At 38.2% G+C, this 17,616-nt stretch overlaps 2 protein-coding genes across 2 annotated transcripts in view; one reads left to right on the top strand and one right to left on the bottom strand.

Annotated features, from left to right (window-relative positions):
• nots (nothepsin) overlaps positions 1–17,616 on the top strand; it is a 55,274-nt gene that overhangs the window by 4,697 nt on the left and 32,961 nt on the right. The window lies entirely within an intron of this gene.
• Positions 14,021–15,991, bottom strand: LOC137039786 (uncharacterized). The gene is made up of 7 exons (XM_067415061.1): positions 15,821–15,991; positions 15,602–15,677; positions 15,409–15,513; positions 14,818–15,011; positions 14,579–14,743; positions 14,144–14,388; positions 14,021–14,052 (listed from the first exon to the last, which is right to left on the bottom strand). The coding sequence occupies exons 2-7, from the start codon at positions 15,641–15,643 to the stop codon at positions 14,021–14,023; spliced, it is 783 nt and encodes a 260-aa protein (XP_067271162.1). The 5' UTR covers positions 15,644–15,677; positions 15,821–15,991.

The following is a 17,616-nucleotide window of genomic DNA, read 5'->3' as shown; positions in this document are numbered from 1 at the left end:
AGTGTTTCCCAACCGGGATCCCGAGCAAAAGTTGCGGGGACGCACTTACACTTCGGTTCATCTCGCATCTGATGACGCATCTTTATTATGGGTTGTAACTTGAAAATAATGCTGTATGTATGTTTCTGTCGATGGATACACGTGCTGACTCCTCAGGTACACTACAACAACAGCGATAATAAAAGAAAAACGTGGGCAAAATGGTCTCTCTTTGTAAACTTTATAAAACGCATGCGAGTGCTGCTGTACGTCCGAATATGAGCAGTCATTTTCACCGTCATCACCCCCGTGTAGCCTGGAGACTCAAATGAGAAGATCTGTCTTTGTGCACTCGTCCCAAAGCGCGCAAATATTGAGTTATCTTTCAAATCCTGTGCTTAAACGGACAAACTCACAAAAAGTATGTCAAAATTGTCATAGCCTACTCTATGCCTTAAGTGAACTTTATACAGAAAATACGACGACTATCCGTGGGTCTTAAAGGGGCAGTAGCCTTCACTGCTGTCTGTTTAAAGTCAAACAAAAGATAAAGACATCACTCACTGCTCCTGACTGAATAGCTTTTGTAAGTTTAATAAGGATTATTTTTTAATTTTAAACAGTTAAATGTGTGGTTATTTTACTTTTGATTACTTAATTCCATTTCTCTACCTAAAAACTAATGTTAGACCTACCTGAAAATCCTGAAAAGCATTGTTTATTTTATTCTCATCTTTGCTCAATAGTATTTATTTGTGCTGCTGCTTCTATTTAAGTTATCTGTTCTTATTTTCTTTATTTTCATTTGACAGTAGTCCTTTTCCCCCTAAAACATAGCAAATACCGAACTGTACTGAAACGTGAACCTAAAACCGTGATACAAAGCAAACTGTGAGCAGTCTGTACTGTTACACGTCTAGCGTAACTTATGCGAGGGGGTGCCACAGAATTTTGAAAAATTTCAAAGGGTAAAAAAATTAATCGTTAGATTAGTCGACTAATCGAAAAAATAATCGTTAGATTAGTCGACAGAAAAAATAATCGTTAGTTGCAGCTCTACTTTATTTGTTGTGTTCTGAAAATAAATGAACGTCTTATGGGTTTGGAACAACATGAGGGTCATTTTAACAACATACATTTTTGGGTGAACTAAACGTTAAAAATGGACAAAGTTTAATACATACTGTAATAATGTATTGCTCATTGTTAGTTCATGTTAGATAATACATTACAATAAAGTCTCATTTGTTAACACTTCCCCTTCAGAACTGAACCAGTCCTCATGGGATGAAACAGTCTGTGGCTGAACCTGTTCTTCTTGCGTAGTCTTCAAATCTTTTCATGAAGATCTTTCTGTGGAAGAAAAAGAAAATCTTCTTGACAACCCCATTCACATACAGGAATATTAGAAACACGTTTCAATATAATGTTTTTTTCAGTATAACAATATATTCTTATACAGTTACTTACTTTCTATTACAAAATTGTAATATTGTACATCATTCAGATTCATATATGTTGCAGTTACATGAATGCAAATGATAGAAGTTTATATTTTAGCTATAATTTAACTACATTAGAGCAATTTGCAAACTCAAGTTCACTAAAACATTAACTCTTTTAAAGTGAATTGGCACAAAATAGACTATTAATGATGACAAAAGGAACATACCGGTAAACAAATCACATTATATTTATTCTAACTTTTGCTTTTTGTCAGTGTCACACAGCTTTCACTGTGTCACACAATCGTTGTATAACGTTATCTATGCAAACCATGAGCTTTAGGGTTTAACTTAGTTATCAAATGACATAGTTAAACAACTAGAATAGTTGTTTTTTACATTTGATCATTTAGCAGACGTTTTTATTCAAAGGGACTAACAAATGATGAGACCAATCATATAATTTAATAACTTTAATACAAATATAAGCATTTTTCACTTGTTTTTGCACATTAAATACTTGTAATTTAATTTTTGCACGTGCGCGCAGCATAATTAGGCTTAACGTTACCCGTACGTTACCTAACACTCAGGCTGTGGCATCGACATGATAACAGAAACGAACAATTTACAAATCTTTTAGCAAATCTTGCAATTAAATAAGTTAACATTTGCATTGAGAACGACATGACAAACACAATTCTTACCTGGAGCTCGACACTTCGCGGTCCCGCTGGGAGGCAATCATATCACGGAGACAACAAGAACCCGCGATTGATTTCCGGCGCGTTGACGCATGCGCAGTTTGCGATGACAGAACTAAAAGGCTATTTTTGTTACAGAAATCTTCATCGTCTAAGCTCTAACGCTTAGAGTGAGTGTTTATTTATTTTTTATTTTTAAATTGCTGATATTGCTGTTAACAAATAGTTTGTATGGGTAGAACATTACAAAACAAATATATGGGAATATACTGCAATTATATGCAAAATAGCCTATATTAAAGGAAATATAAAGGAATAAGCCTTTAAAGCTTATAAGCCTAAAGCCTTTTTTAATATAGCTACTGCAATGTATGCATATTGACTATATTTATAAAATATGGCTATATTTTAACACATACAATATTTAGCAATTAAGATATAAATAGTATTACATGTAATATCCATTAAGTTGTATCCTTTATTGTGTTGTACTGTATATTGAATTTCCCATATTAATGTAAATGCATGTACACACACATAAACACTTTTACAGAATGAGTTACAACAAATTTCTACTTCCCATCTTGCTTTACTTCTGATTTAAAGGAGGTTAAATGTTAAAATTAATTGTTATTTCATGTGTTTTTGCTCAATTTAAAAAACTGTAAAACTGTTACTTTTATTAACAATAATGTCGGTGCACTTTTCAGCAGTTACAGCTCTTTGCTAAATATGTAGAAACATGCCAGTGTGCTTGACTTGTGTTATTGTTAACTGTGTGTATGTGTGTGTGTGTGTATATATATATAACCCTTTGTAATTGTTAACATTTTCATAAGTAACTGTAATATAATAGCACTTTCTCAGTAACTGTAACGGACTACAGTTCCTTTTATTTTGTAATATATATTATTTTGTTCAATATATTTTTGGGTATATCCTCACATGCACATCAAATAAAATGACATACATTATGATATATAAGTAAATATATTGTCACATATTTTTCTAATTGAAAGCAGCAATTCCTCATGTATTATTAAATATTGTAATATATTTATCCTGTATATTTTTAATATGCAGTTAAATTATTTAATATATTTATCATTCACATATATAAGGAAATATTTTCTTTGCGTTAGGGTTACCCATTTTTATTCGTTTTACTTGCTAATTAATTTACTAAAGTAAAATCCCACTGATTTGCAGGGGTTGTATTTAACACAATCCAGCATATATTTTTTTACAGTGTAGGACATATATGATTGAAAATACATGAATATTGTACAATTTGTATATGTGGTTTTTGCAGCATATATGATCCTTATAGTTTTCTGTTGGAACATATAAGAATCACATATGTTTTTAGCAAGACTTTTCCATATGGGTTATCCAGCGTGTACCTACTGCACCTGGCCTTAATACTCTGACTAATCCACCAGAACCTGTTTCTCACAGCCAGTAACCGCTCCTTCACCCGGCAGACGCAACAAGTCGGCAGGAAGAGAGTCTACGCAGCACCCTCAAGATTCTACTTCACTGGATTTATCCGAGCCCGCCGGAGTTTAAACCACACCGCGTATTATTTCCCCCAACTAGCGGCGGAAATGCATATGACCAACCGGGAATATTTAGTTCTGTTCCTCTCAATTCCGATTCGTTTAACTCTACGGTGGCCGATTTAATCTAAGATCAACACAGCAATCCCCCTCCTTACATTCGACACGGTGCATCGAGCGTTAAGCGCGAAAGGCGAAGCTTTATTCACGAGCATGTCCCTCCTAGACTAATGTACTCAGATGGAGGGCCAACATGGCGATTACGTAATTATGCATCTACAATGGCATTTTATAAACTTACAAGAATACCTTATTACTTGAATAAGTAAATTTACATCATCGAGCACATATTCTGAAGAACCAAGCTAGAGATAAGAATAATTATAAAAGTTACACAGCTTGTAGCTTTAATGCTCAATTCTCCAAGACATCCAAAGCCTCCTTTCAAGCAGTCAAGACCCCGGAATCAAAGACGTCGAGTTCGAACATTCTTTTAATAACTCCGAGCTCAGTCCCAGCCACTAACGTATTGCAACCCACCAGCTTCCTCCCACAGCCATCAGATTAAGCATTACATTGGACGTGCCTTCTACTTCAGCCATCTAAACGTTCTTCAACCGGAGGAGTCAACATTTCAGGATGCTCTGCCACACCCGAAACTCCTCCTTTTAACTTTCTTCAGCTCAGCTCAGTCTCCGGTAGGCATCTTGTCTCCAGCTGCAGTGTCCCCTCTTATTAGAGTGAACATTGTCTAAGGTAAGGATATTAACTTGGCTTCACTTCTGCTTCCATCGTCTGCCGTTGACAGAAAATGGTAGAACGTGGCGACGTGGCAGTGCTTCTCATAATTTATGATCCCAGATAACCGGAATGGTTAATTCGGCGATTCGCCATCGCATTCAGCTTTACATAGCCATATTGGGCCAGGTTCCTGATCGGAGGGAAGAGTTAGATCTGAATTAGCTTTAATGGCTGACTCTAACCGAAGGTACAGGAGAAACTTGTTCTACGAATATCACAAACCTTCTCAGCCAAATCTACTCCTCTCGCTCTACAACTCCAGTTTAGTCTGGTCCGTTACCATCACGGAATTGCTCGTTCGCCTTTCGGTGGTTAAAAAAAAAAAAAAAACTGGCATGTTCCATTCACAGCGCTCATAATCATGACATCAAGCAGGCTAGTCAGATGCAAGGCCGTCCAAGGAGCTGCTGAACACATTAAGCTAGTTCATACTTTGCTGGCTCCGCAGCGTGAGCCTCCGAGACTGCGCGCGCTCCTCCCCAATCGGACGAGACGTTATACTTGACGCGCTCGCCGTTGTGCTATTCTTAAAACGACAGAAGGTGAATCCGAGTACTCGTCTATAAACCACCAGGAAACGTCGAGAAGAGTGGGCTAAGGTACACAGGTGATGACAATTATTTAGTTATCTTGATATTATTACTTATGACGTGAACACAATATGTAAGCAACTAAAAAATAAAAATTAAAAAAAAAATAAAAAAAAACCAAAAAAAAAAACACAGAGCTTCACTCCGCGGTGACCTCTCTCCACTGAATATAAACCATGCTCAGATTCCTAAACAGAGCAGTAAATGCTACACGCAGTCAATTAGCAATGCTTTCCTTGCGCTATTTTTACGAATCCGTTTGTCTTTTCATAAAGAAAATTGACCACATCTGCAGTTTTGCAACTTCCTCACCCGAATTGGTCTGCTCTCGCTCTACGACATTTACCCTATAGCCGTCGCTAGCACGATCTGGGGCCATTCATAGTCTCGTCCACGCATCTCGATGTTCTGCAAAACAATGCACGGTTGCCCTCACTAACAAGGCAGATCATCTTACTTTCCAGTAAGCTTTAGTGAGACGGTTTATCTGGCAATCCGTCGTCGTAATCCTAACTTTGAAGCTCGAAATATATTCATGGCACTGCCATTGCTGATGCGCTCTATCGATCGATTCCAGTTTCAGACGGAATCTAAAACTACCTAATCCGTTCCCAACACCCTGTCCTCTCCTAGCAGAGATTAATTAAATTAAACGATATGCTACTTCGGCTAGACAAAATGTCTTAAGGTGTCGCTCCTACAACTTCAAGCTTACACGTCCGCATTGCCAGCTTTTTCTATGTTCTGTTTAGCCTTCCAAATTCCAGTATTTCCCATTTTAATTTCGACAGTGTTCCTTTCACGTTCAAAAAAAAAAAAAAAAAAAAAAAACTTCCATCCGCCGGCTCCTCGCAGGTATTCAATTCTATGCAAAAATAAATAATCCTAATTTCCAATTCTCTTCTCTGAACTTCATTCGTTTACTCCTTAAGGCCTAGCTAAATCCTCTATTTACAGATCGATAAATGTCTGCCCATTACTCTGCCGTTGTTGCATTAATTCATCAATTCCGTCCGCAACGGTTTCTTTCCCTTAACATCAATATCTTGCTAGTAGCAGTGTACTAGCTGCTTTTTACGGATCATGCGTCCAGGTGAATTCTCTTATGATCCTAATATTTTCGATCCTTCTCGCGGCATTTCCTTCTGATATTGTTTCTCTCCCAGTTGCTTCACTCTAATTCCTTAGCATTCAAAAACGACGCTCAAGCTCCGGCGTCACCTTATCTTTCCCTTAAATCAATAATAATTTTTGCCATTTACATCTATGTTTAAAATTCTTAAAATCCGCACTAAAACTTCTAACGTTGCCCCTCTCTTCATCTTACCTAACGGTGCACCTCTTTCAAAGGCTGGTCAGAACCATTTAAACTCTGTCGTTAAAAGCTGTAGTCTATCCCCCTCTCTCTACACCAGCCCTCATCAGAATTGGGGCAGCTACTACAGCAGCTGAACGAGGAATCCCCATGTCAGTCATCAAGCATCTGGGTAGGTGATCTTCCTCGCCCTTCAAATCATACAGAAGATCAGATTCTATAACCATTCTTCAAGCTCAGCAAGCTCTACAGTACTATAAGGTAAAATTCTATGCAACTACTGGTGGTGGTGTCGTTATTATTCATCCCGTTATATTACTCTAGCCAGCACTCCTCAACGACTCTCTAGTCATCTAATGTGTGGCCTAACGGCTCTGTTCAATGTGGCCTTGTCTCTATGTGGCTGTAGCAGCCGTTGTGCCTTCGTTACATGTTCGATTATAAAAAGTAAATAAATAAGTAAATAAATTAAAAAACAATAATAATAATAATAATAATAATAATAATAATAAAATATAAATAAATAAATAAATTTTAAAAATAAATAAATAAAAAGTAAAATAAATAAATAAATAAATAAATAATATATTTAATGCGATATTCATGTTATATGTGGTCTACTGTGACCGTGTAGCCTAATGTGGCCTTGTCTCGTGGTCTTGTGGCCTTCATGGCATGGTTAAATGTGGCCTAGCGGCTTTTGTCTCGTTGGCCTCATTCAGTGTGGCTTAGTAGCCTTGTGGCCCAGCAAAGAAAAGGGGCCTAGTCTCTATGTCAGTCTCATGGTACATATTGCCTCGTGCCACGTCCGGCCTTCATGACCATGTTTCGTGTGGCTTAACAGCCGTCGTCTGTACGTCTTGTCTAAATGTGGAATCATGGCCGAGGAAACGGTCTATGTTCTGTGTGGTCTACTGTGACCGTGTAGCCTAATGTGGCCTTGTCTCGTGGTCTTGTGGCCTTCATGGCATGGTTAAATGTGGCCTAGTAGCCTTGTCTTAAGTTTGTCTGTCTATGTGTGGCATTAGTGGCCTTGTGGCCACGTGGGCCTCGTGTTTATGTGGGGCTTGGCGCCTTGTGGCATATGTTTGCCTCGTCCTTCAAAAAGATGCCTAATCGGCCAGTGGCCCCCCCGGGGCATATGTTCAATGTGGCTTAGATGCCGGTGTTTGCGTGGTCTGTCTATGTGTTGCCCAGTGGCTTGGTCTCGTCCTTAAAAGATGCCAAGTTGGCCAGTCGCCCCTCGGGGCATAGGTTATGTGTGGTCTTAGACCCGTAGCATTTTGCTTTATTAAGGAAGCGCTGTTTCATTTAGCCAAGTGGCTTCGTTCATGTACTGTCCAGTCCACCTCGTCTATATGTGGCATTAGCAGCCGTTGTGGCTTAGACGCCTCGTCTCTGTGGTCTGTAGAGGCCGTGTGGCTCATCAGAGCCTCGTCTCTGTGGTCTATAAAGGCCATGTGGTCCAATGAGGCCAGAATTTGTGTTGTACGGCCCTAGGTGGCCTGCTATATGTGGTCCAATGTGACCTGTTTATTACTTTTGCCAAAGCGGCTGTTCAAGTGGTCCAATGAGGCCTTGTCTCTGTGTTTGTGGTCCAATGCGGCCTGTTTATTATTTTTGCCAAAGCGGCAGTACAGATGGTCCAATGAGGCCTTGTTCTGTGTTTTCCTAGGAGTGAACTGGCAAAAAAAAAAAAAAAAAAAAAAAAAAAAAAATGCAGCTAGTCTGCGTGGTGAAATGCGGCCCGTTTATTATTTTTGCCAAAGCGGCTGTACAGATGGTCCAATGAGGCCTCATCTCTGTGTTCAAATGGTCCAATGAGGCCTTGTCTTTGTGTTTTCCTAGGAATAACTGGCAAATGTTATACAAAAAAATAAATAAATAAATTAATTAATTAATTAATTAAAAAAAAAAAAATAATAATAATAATATGCAGCTCGTCTGTGTGGTGAAATGAGGCCTGATTATTATTCCGCCAAGGCGGCCGTTTGGATGATCCAATAAGACCTCGTCTCTGCGTTCCTATGAGTGAACTGGCAAATGTCTTATATGTTTAATAAAAAAAAAAAAAAAAAAAAAAAAAAAAAAAATTCTAAGCCATAGGCATGCTGTATCTTTTCTCCTTTTTACTTCTATTATATAATAACTTCATTCTCTATTTCAGGAATCCCAAGATTTTAGACCGGTGGGTATAATCATTTACCAACTTTTGGGGGTTGGCGGGCCCCGTCCCGGTGGATTTACACTCCACCCATTTTTGGGGGTCGGCTGCGCCCCTGCCCTTGTCTTCAGGCAGGAATTGCAGATCCGAGACCCTCGGATTATGCTCTTCGGACGGGGCCTACGCCAAAATGACTCTGTACACTATCAGCTTGCTGAGCTGTTAATAAATGCACTATTGTTAATATATTTCTCCCCGAGTCTTTCTGGTAGAACTAATAATTAATGAACAGGGGGTCAAGAGGAGTTGAGTCTTGCGGTTTCCATCTGCTGGACAAGGTATGGTGTGACAGGAAAACATTTATTTTTATTTTTGTGTGTTTCCTGATGAAACAGGACAGACAGGCTGCATATGAAATTCAACATGTCCTTATTATATAGTAGGAGAATTACTGTTTTTGATGACTAGTGTCTGAATCAACAGTACACATAAAAGAGTAGGCAAAAAGTAACTTTATCAAAGGAAAATAAGGGCCAATCTTTGTTTATTAGGAATATAAGACCTATTATAAGACCACTATACCATATAGTGTAATTTAAATGTCGTCAGTTAAGTTTTTGTAATATGTTTTTTTAAAAATGTTTTTAACTTAATTTGATGCTAAAATATACCCCTATAAGGGTATATTGCTATACCCCTATAGCCACAACTCTAAATCACAGACAAACCCATTTGGACAAACCAGAAACCATGGCTCATCAATGCATGAAATCAGCAAAGGCTATCCCGTATGGTCCGAGAAAACAGAAGGTCTAGTGTTGCACAAGTCACACAACATTTTAGTGATGGTTATCAGAGGCATTTGACACAAAATGCAGTGGATCACAGTCTGCTGTGAATAGGACTGTGTAGCCACCAAGCGGCAACCTCCCGCGATCTCTCTTGAAGCCAATACGGAAGTAATGTAAACTGCAATTCCTCAACTGGCCACTAGGGACAGGCTCCAGTAGGGAGCATACTCTCATTTAGCCCCATGTCAAAATTCTCAACTTTAAAGCAGAAAAAAACATGTTTACAGCCTGGTACAAATTGTGGTTTTGGCTTATAAGGCTAATTTTGATCTTCATGACAACTATGAGGGGGGTGAATTTTTTTATAACTCATTCGTTTAAGTTATATAAAGCCTTAAACGTGCAGTATGTAACTTTTGGCCACTAGGGGTCACCCATTCAAAATAATAACAACAGACGTACTTTGATGACGTCGGGAAAGTGCGTGGGCTCATGGGAGTTGTTGTCGTTGTCATTGTCAACCAGCGAATCTGGCATCTCCAGCAGAAAACATGTTCACTGACAAGGTAAGGCAGGGGCGTAGCCATCTTTTCAGAAGTGAGGGGGACAGAAATGTCGTAATACCATTTTTTTTTTTTTTTTTTTTGGACCAATATAATTTATTGCATCTCTTGCTTTTAATTGGGCAAGATATCAAATACACTGCTGAACAATAACCAATAATTAATATCTATAATATCATTCTCCTATTCTCCTTTTTTTTGTGCCAATTTTATGATTGGTTTATATACTACAAACACTTCTGCATTAAGACTCCATAGATTTTATGCAATGTAAAAAAAAAAATATATATATATATATATATATATATATATATATATATATATATATATATATATATATATATATATATATATATAAGTGTGATTTATTCCTGTGATCAAAGCTGAATTTATCATCATTACTCCAGTCTTCAGTGATCCTTCACTAATCATTCCCATATGAGGATCTGATGATCAACACACATTTAGGATTATTATCAGTTGTGCTGCTCATGGTGATGCTTAATTTTCTAAACATTTGTGGTAAAATTAAAAAAGAGAGAAATTAATACTTTTATTGATCAGACATGCATTAAATTTATCACAATTGATATTTTTAATATTACAAATTAGATAATTTATTTAATAAATGCAAATAAATGCTGTCCATTGAACTTTCTATTCATTAAAGAATCCTGAAAAATAACATGTAGGCTATCATGATTTCCACAACATTTTGGGAACTGTTTTCAACACAGATAATAATCATAAATGTTTCTTGATTATGAAATCCTCATCTGAGAATGATTAGTGACGGATCATGTGACACTGAAGACTGGAGTAATGATGATAAATTCAGCTTTGATCACAGGAATATTCTATTTGATCTAGGAATATTCTCAGGAATTACTATTCATAGGGAAATGTGAATCGTGACCAATTAAAAGCGGTTTTAATTTGTAATAATGTTCAAAATATTACTGTTTTAACTATTTTCGATAACATAAATGCAGCCGTGGTGAGCAGAATAGGCCTACTAAACATTAAAAAAAGCTGCATTATTCATATGATACTTTATTGTCAATAAATAGCCTACATTGAGATGACTTAAAAAACACACATAAAGCATATATTGTCGCACTCGTCTGATTGTCGTCGTCACGTTTCATCACTCATAACGATTGTTTTCCTTCAGCTGCAGCTCCAGCGTGACAGGGTATTACGAATCCACTTTTGGACTTTCTATGAGAGCGCCCTCCTCATATTAAGATTCGGAAAAAATTACAGGTCATGCATAGATAATTTTTTGTCTCTGAATTTAAATCTTGATGTATTCACATTGGTTTCTATGTAAATACACTTGCCCCTGACCTCAAGAAGCGCGCTATCAACCGAGTTTAGAGAAGGCTGTCGTTAGCGTCCCTGTTAACTTTTCCGCCCCCGCACAGGGTAACCCCGGTTCGAATCCCGCTCGGAGCGGGTGGACTAGGATCGGTGAGACCCAGTAAAAGTGCGGGGGACGAAAATACATTTTATTAAAAGTGAGGGGGACACGTCCCCCGCGTCCCCCGCGTAATCTACGCCCATGAGGTAAGGTATCGTTATATTACATCTCTATTGTTGTTACGTTTAACTTAGTTACGGCTTTTCACTTTATGTATTGTCAATCTAATGAAATAGCATCGAGCTACCATTAGGTCTACTTAACAAACTTATCAGTGACGTTAGCTAATGTGTGAGACAGAATGTTGTGCGGGCGGTCGCTAGGTCAACATATAAGTTGAGTGACAGGTATGTTGACATATTAACCACGCATCATAATTTGAGTTACTCAAATTATAGACATGTTGTCATGGCATCCGCGCTTGTCGAACATTCTGTCTATCAACTTGAGTCGCTGTTACTAACGTTTATGTTAGATCACAGGAATCTAACGTTACTACCCTCGTCCTGGAGAGATGTTCTCCAGACTCTTTTCGCTACAAAACATGTTTCATCACAAGTAATTCTAATAATTATATGTTTCATACGCCGAATCAGTTGTCATTGTGTGTGTTTGGATCAGGTTTGGATTGAAAACCTTACGTACAGGATGGTAACGCTCTCCAGAACGAGGGTTGGAGACTTGCTCGCTGTGAAATTAGTTCACAATTAGGTAACGTTAGCACTTATATTATATTGTGCTATGCCAACAACGTGTTGTAAAGAAAAATGTAATTATATAATTACAAAACCATAGCAATAAGACTTATGATCACATAAGATGTACATCTCATACACATGCATCTTATGTGACCATAAGACTTATTGCTATGGTTTTGTACTTATCGAATTATAATGTCAAACATTTATTTTGTAATTATCAAATACATAAAAAAGACCTATGGTGAACTGATCATGTCCCTTCTGTATCTCAATATTTTTATTTTTATTTTAGAATTTTGTAGTAATATTTGACAATTAAAAAAAAATGTATTATATTAAATCTAACTTTAGCAAAGACAAAGATCAAACAATATGTAGGTATTTATAATAAAAGAATAGTCAAAAACCCATAGGAAGCAAGTAGTAAATTAAAAATATAATACAATATAATTTATAAATTTTACATAGACAAAAAACAGTTAATTACATTTTTTTTTACTCAAGTATGGGGGTTTGAAATAAAATCTAAAAATAATGTTTGTTTTCCTGTCAACATGTGAATATATTGCAGGGAGAGACAGATAGCTCCTCACCGGATGCCTCAATAGCATCATTAGATATTAGCGATGAGACGTGGAGTCCCCAGCATGGAAAGAAAGACTTGTTATTTGGAAGAGTAACTGCAAGAGAAAGTAGGAAAGGGACAGGAAGGGCAATTAGAGCAGCTGGAGTGAGTGGGAGAGGAAGACCGGTAGCTAGGGGAAAGGCAAGAGCAGGCAGAAGAGCAGCAAGCAGTGGAGCAGAAACAAGTGAAGCAGTCGAAGTCATCGGTGAAGGAGGAGTGATTGGAGCTGCTGTAGGGATCGAAGCACCAAGAGGAAGGACTGTAGGTAGAAGGAGAGGGACGACAAGAGCGGAAAGTACTGCAAGACACAGCAGTGCAACCAGGGGTAGACAGGCAGCTAGAGGAAGAGGGACTAGAGCAGCACTTGGAATCTCTGAAGAGGACAGAGTGAGGGTGCAGAGGCTGCAAGAGGAAAGAAAGTCCCAGACACAGGTATCTTAGAGAAGACTGCAAGTCTCAGGATAAGATTAAGCTTCCTTTTATTAATGAAATAAAAATAAATAGATAAAAACATATATATTAATAGAGACAAGAATGTGAAAAATAGATTCATTTTGGATTATTCTTAGAGTCAGGGTTACATTTGTTGAATTCTAAACTTTATTTTTAGGAGCAGATCCGGAATATGGATCCAAATGACGCTCGTTCACTCTTGATCAGAGTCATGGATAGAGAGCCTGGCCTTATCTTCGATGTGCTCCAGCCAGCTGCTCAGGGAACAGAAGTTCCATTACCAGGTGTGCCTGGATGGTGCAGCTGCTCAAGATGCAGGGAAATGGGATCCGACTTAGAAAATAAATGTTGTGGCAAGAGCGAGGCCAACTGTGTCAGTATATTGCCCCACATGTCATTGTATATTTTAGATGAGCATGTACTGAGATTATCACGGCATCTCAGAAATGACATTTATGCTCTCCATGACACACAGCTGCCTGGGGATGACAACCGGGAATACCGCTATGCCGCCTACCGAAATTTTGTTTTGTGGAATTATGGTGCCCTTGGTGCGGGAAACCGTGTTGTCATCCCCAGCTGTTGTGTGTCCAGAATACGTGATAAATACCCGGACCCAGTTGGAAGATACACTGGGTTCATAGAAACAATTTTATAAACTTTAGTTGATAAAGACACCTTACTGTTGTTGTTTTCATTTGTGTTTGATTTTTATTTATTTATTTATCAATATCTAGAGCAGCAGACATAGGTGATTTTGATTTGTAAGTAGTTTAATTTTTGAAATAAAAATAAAAACTTGTGTTGGAATTGAACAAATATACTTGCGTCATATTTATTTACATGTCATGTTTCGGGAAAAATCGGAGTCTTCTCTCCAAAAAATACTGTTTAATAAACAAATTGCTCAGTTGTTCTCTTGATGTGTATTGCCGGGCCCTATAAGAGGAAAAAAAATGTCAAAAAATGACAAATTTGTTTCAGTGAAATGTATTTACAGTTTAAACTTTCAGCTGGTCACTGGTCATACCTAGGCCTCTACTGACGTGGGACTCAACAATGGTGTCTACAGCTGGAGGTTGAACACTTGGAAGTAGTCCAAGTGTTCGAGGGTCATCAGGACGTAGAATCCTCCGCCTTGGACAGCCCCTGTCAGAATCCAGTCTTTTTCTCAAAATGGCTGCCTGTAGATCAGGGATGTAGCTGTAGTTCTTCTCTTCTTTCATGGTGTAGACAGTCCATCTCCCAGATTTTTTTTGGTATTGTCGACGTAAGCTATAAAACAAATTTACAATATAGGTTGTATTTAGTTTGAATGCACTAATAAACATACATTTTACATTCTAAAGTCCTGAGTCTAAAATAAGATATATATTTATTTATTTAAAATGTTACACAAATTATACACTGCAGATAAATATGCTTTTAAGAATAGTGTGCACTGATAATTTATTGGCCATCTTACATCAATTGGCCTTCTTTGTTGAGAAGTGGCGGTCTGTTTTTATGATGGTTGTAGTCAAGTGCTGCCAGGAGAGTACGTGCCTCATAAACCAATGGCGAGAAACTGAAACGTTTGCTTGCGTACATAAGTATATGGTTGTGAAAGGACTCCAGTTGACAGGTAGATCTGTGTAAATTATGTCTGAAGAATTATAACACAGACTAGAGGTTATAAAGAGGTTAGAGGTTATAGCTAGTTACCTGAAAGGCAGATATCTGTGCACATCTTTAAGCCATCTCTTGTTAAGCACAATCTTTTCTAGTGCCTTGTGAGCCTGTGACCCACTCTCCAGCCATTCTCTCTCATTATTGTCTGCCAGACAATCATGCAAGCATTTGCCAAGGTACCATGTGTGTTCATTGGTAACATGATGAAGCACACTGCTCCAGAGTTTCTACAAGAAATAGTTGCAGATTAGATCAGACAGTGTAAAAACAATACAAGTTTAGATGTCAATGTGTTGTACTTAGTGTTCTATGATCTAAATGTGGACGAGTGTCAACAGATTAAATACATACACCCAAGTCAGCTGTGTGTACAAATTTATTTAATTGCAAATAAATGCATTATGTACACTGCCCATTATTTTTTTACAAAGTTATTTTGGAATACGAATCTGGAGCCTTTTCCATTATCAAGGTCAGGTTAGTTTATGGTCAGTCTAGCCATATGATTAAACTTTGTTTTTAAAAGGCCTCCTCAAAAAAGTTAATAATATTGGAGTAAATCTAAACATCATTTATGTATTTATTTATACGAATTTGGAATACAATTTTAAATGTATTACTTACCCTGAAATGCCCATCAGTCTCTGCTGTCTTACAACAGAACCAAAAGTGGTTAACAATGTCTTTGGTCCACTTCAGAAGTATTTTTTGCCCTGACAGCTGTCCTGCCTTAGTATGAAAAAAAAACATATTTAGAATATGTTATAAATATATGTTCACATGTCCAAATTGAAACTTTAAAAATATAAAAACCCACTGCTGTGATCTTCTTGGCCAGATTCTTCGCACCATGCCACATATCCCATGAGTGAAGTACTCCTGAGTCCTTGTACCTACCAGAGTAACGATCTTGGAAACAAAACAAAAACAAAAAAGTTATTTTGAAGCTAATATATGCAATAGAAAAAAAAAACATCCACATCTACTAAACAAAAGATTATATATTTATTCAGTAAATAATAACTACTGTACTTACTCATAAGAGAAGAAATCTGATTGTGAGCATCCGTACAAATTTCTGTGAGCTTTATTTCAGTTAGAAGCTTGTCCATGGTCCTTACAAAAGCCTCTCTTTCCATAATTACAGAGTTTCGCTGGGTCTGCCTTTTGTCAATGGTCACAACAGATATAATCTCCTTTGATTCGTTCTCCATTGTGGTGTAGGTGCAGTACTGTGCACAGTGTCCTGGACTGTCCATTCTTCCATCTGCTGTAAAAGTCAAGAAAAAAAACGAATTCTGAATGAGAAATGCGATGACAAACTAGAAAATAGTCCAAGACAGGATAAAATAACAGATCAAAATATTAATATAAAATTGTACTTAAAAAAAAAACATATATAAAACAACAAATTTGAAATAAATCATGAATTAAGGGTATTACACACAAAAATATAGTTTGAAATGGAATTATTTTCAAGAAGCCAGGGGACATACCTAGAACTAGTCTTTATCCTGCAGCCGTTGGATTGCTGTAGATCTCTTCACTTCCCAAAATTCCCTGATTGTTCCTACACAGTAGGTGTCTTGTATGTTAAAGAAAAGGTCCTTCCCAACAAATCCCATGTTCATGTATTTGAACAGGTGGGAAACTTTATAGTAGTTATTCCCAGACAGTAGTACATTTGTAGCCATCATGAAGTCTCCTGCCTGGATCCCATATTTTAGTGTGGGCTGTGAGTTCCACTTCCATATTTTGTGACCATTGGAACATATCTGTATTAAAACAATATTATAATTAGACAAACTCAAACTCAACTTTTCTGTATAAATTAAATTCCAATAAATAATGTAGATGTATACGTTGTTGTGGTATGTAGATACTTTTTGACTCACCCATTCAATGATTGTTCCTGTGCCTCTTGAAGTCAGATTTACTTCAAATGGTGCTGAAGCCTGGCAAGCCTGATTTGTCACATTGTTTGTGAAATTGCATTTCAAAACAGGCAGCTTTAGACACGTAACCAGCTGTTTCAAGTTCAAATGATACACTATTGATGCCTTCCCAGATAGCAAAATTGCTCTGGCCCAGATCCGGCCCACACTTTACACTTTCATCTGGCCCACTACCCGCGTGGAATGATGGCACTTGGGCGGTCCGCTCCCGTTTGCCAGATTTAGGCCGCAATCAAGCCATAGCAACGGCGCATGTCAGCCATGAACAAAACGCATGAAGCAGAACTGGCCCACATCTGGCCCAGATAGCAAAATTGCTCTGGCCCAGATCCGGCCCACACTTGACACTTTCATCTGGCCCACTACCCGCGTGGAATGATGGCACTTGGGCGGTCCACTCCCGTTTGTCAGATTTAGGCCACAATCAAGCCATAGCAACGCCGCATGTCAGCCATGAACAAAACGCATGAAGCAGAACTGGCCCACATCTGGCCCAGATAGCAAAATTGCTCTGGCCCAGATCCGGCCCACACTTAACACTTTCATCTGGCCCACTACCCGCGTGGAATGATGGCACTTGGGCGGTCCACTCCCGTTTGTCAGATTTAGGCCACAATCAAGCCATAACAACGCCGCATGTCAGCCATGAACAAAACGCATGAAGCAGAACTGGCCCACATCTGGCCCAGATAGCAAAATTGCTCTGGCCCAGATCCGGCCCACACTTTACACTTTCATCTGGCCCACTACCCGCGTGGAATGATGGCACTTGGGCGGTCCACTCCCGTTTGTCAGATTTAGGCCACAATCAAGCCATAACAACGCCGCATGTCAGCCATGAACAAAACGCATGAAGCAGAACTGGCCCACATCTGGC

This window comes from Pseudorasbora parva, chromosome 14 (assembly GCF_024679245.1).
Source record: "Pseudorasbora parva isolate DD20220531a chromosome 14, ASM2467924v1, whole genome shotgun sequence".
NCBI lineage: Eukaryota > Metazoa > Chordata > Actinopteri > Cypriniformes > Gobionidae > Pseudorasbora > Pseudorasbora parva.
Note: the sequence above shows the minus strand (reverse complement) of the source record. Positions and strands in the feature narration are given on the sequence as shown.

Coding starts and splice junctions, on each gene's coding strand:
- LOC137039786 (XM_067415061.1), bottom strand. CDS start 15,643: ATGTGGCATGGTGCGAAGAATCTGGCCAAGAAGATCACAGCA. Junction 15,012..15,408: donor AGACTGATGGGCATTTCAGG/GTAAGTAATACA, acceptor TATTTCTTGTAG/AAACTCTGGAGCAGTGTGCT. Junction 14,053..14,143: donor CCACGTCAGTAGAGGCCTAG/GTATGACCAGTG, acceptor TTCCTCTTATAG/GGCCCGGCAATACACATCAA.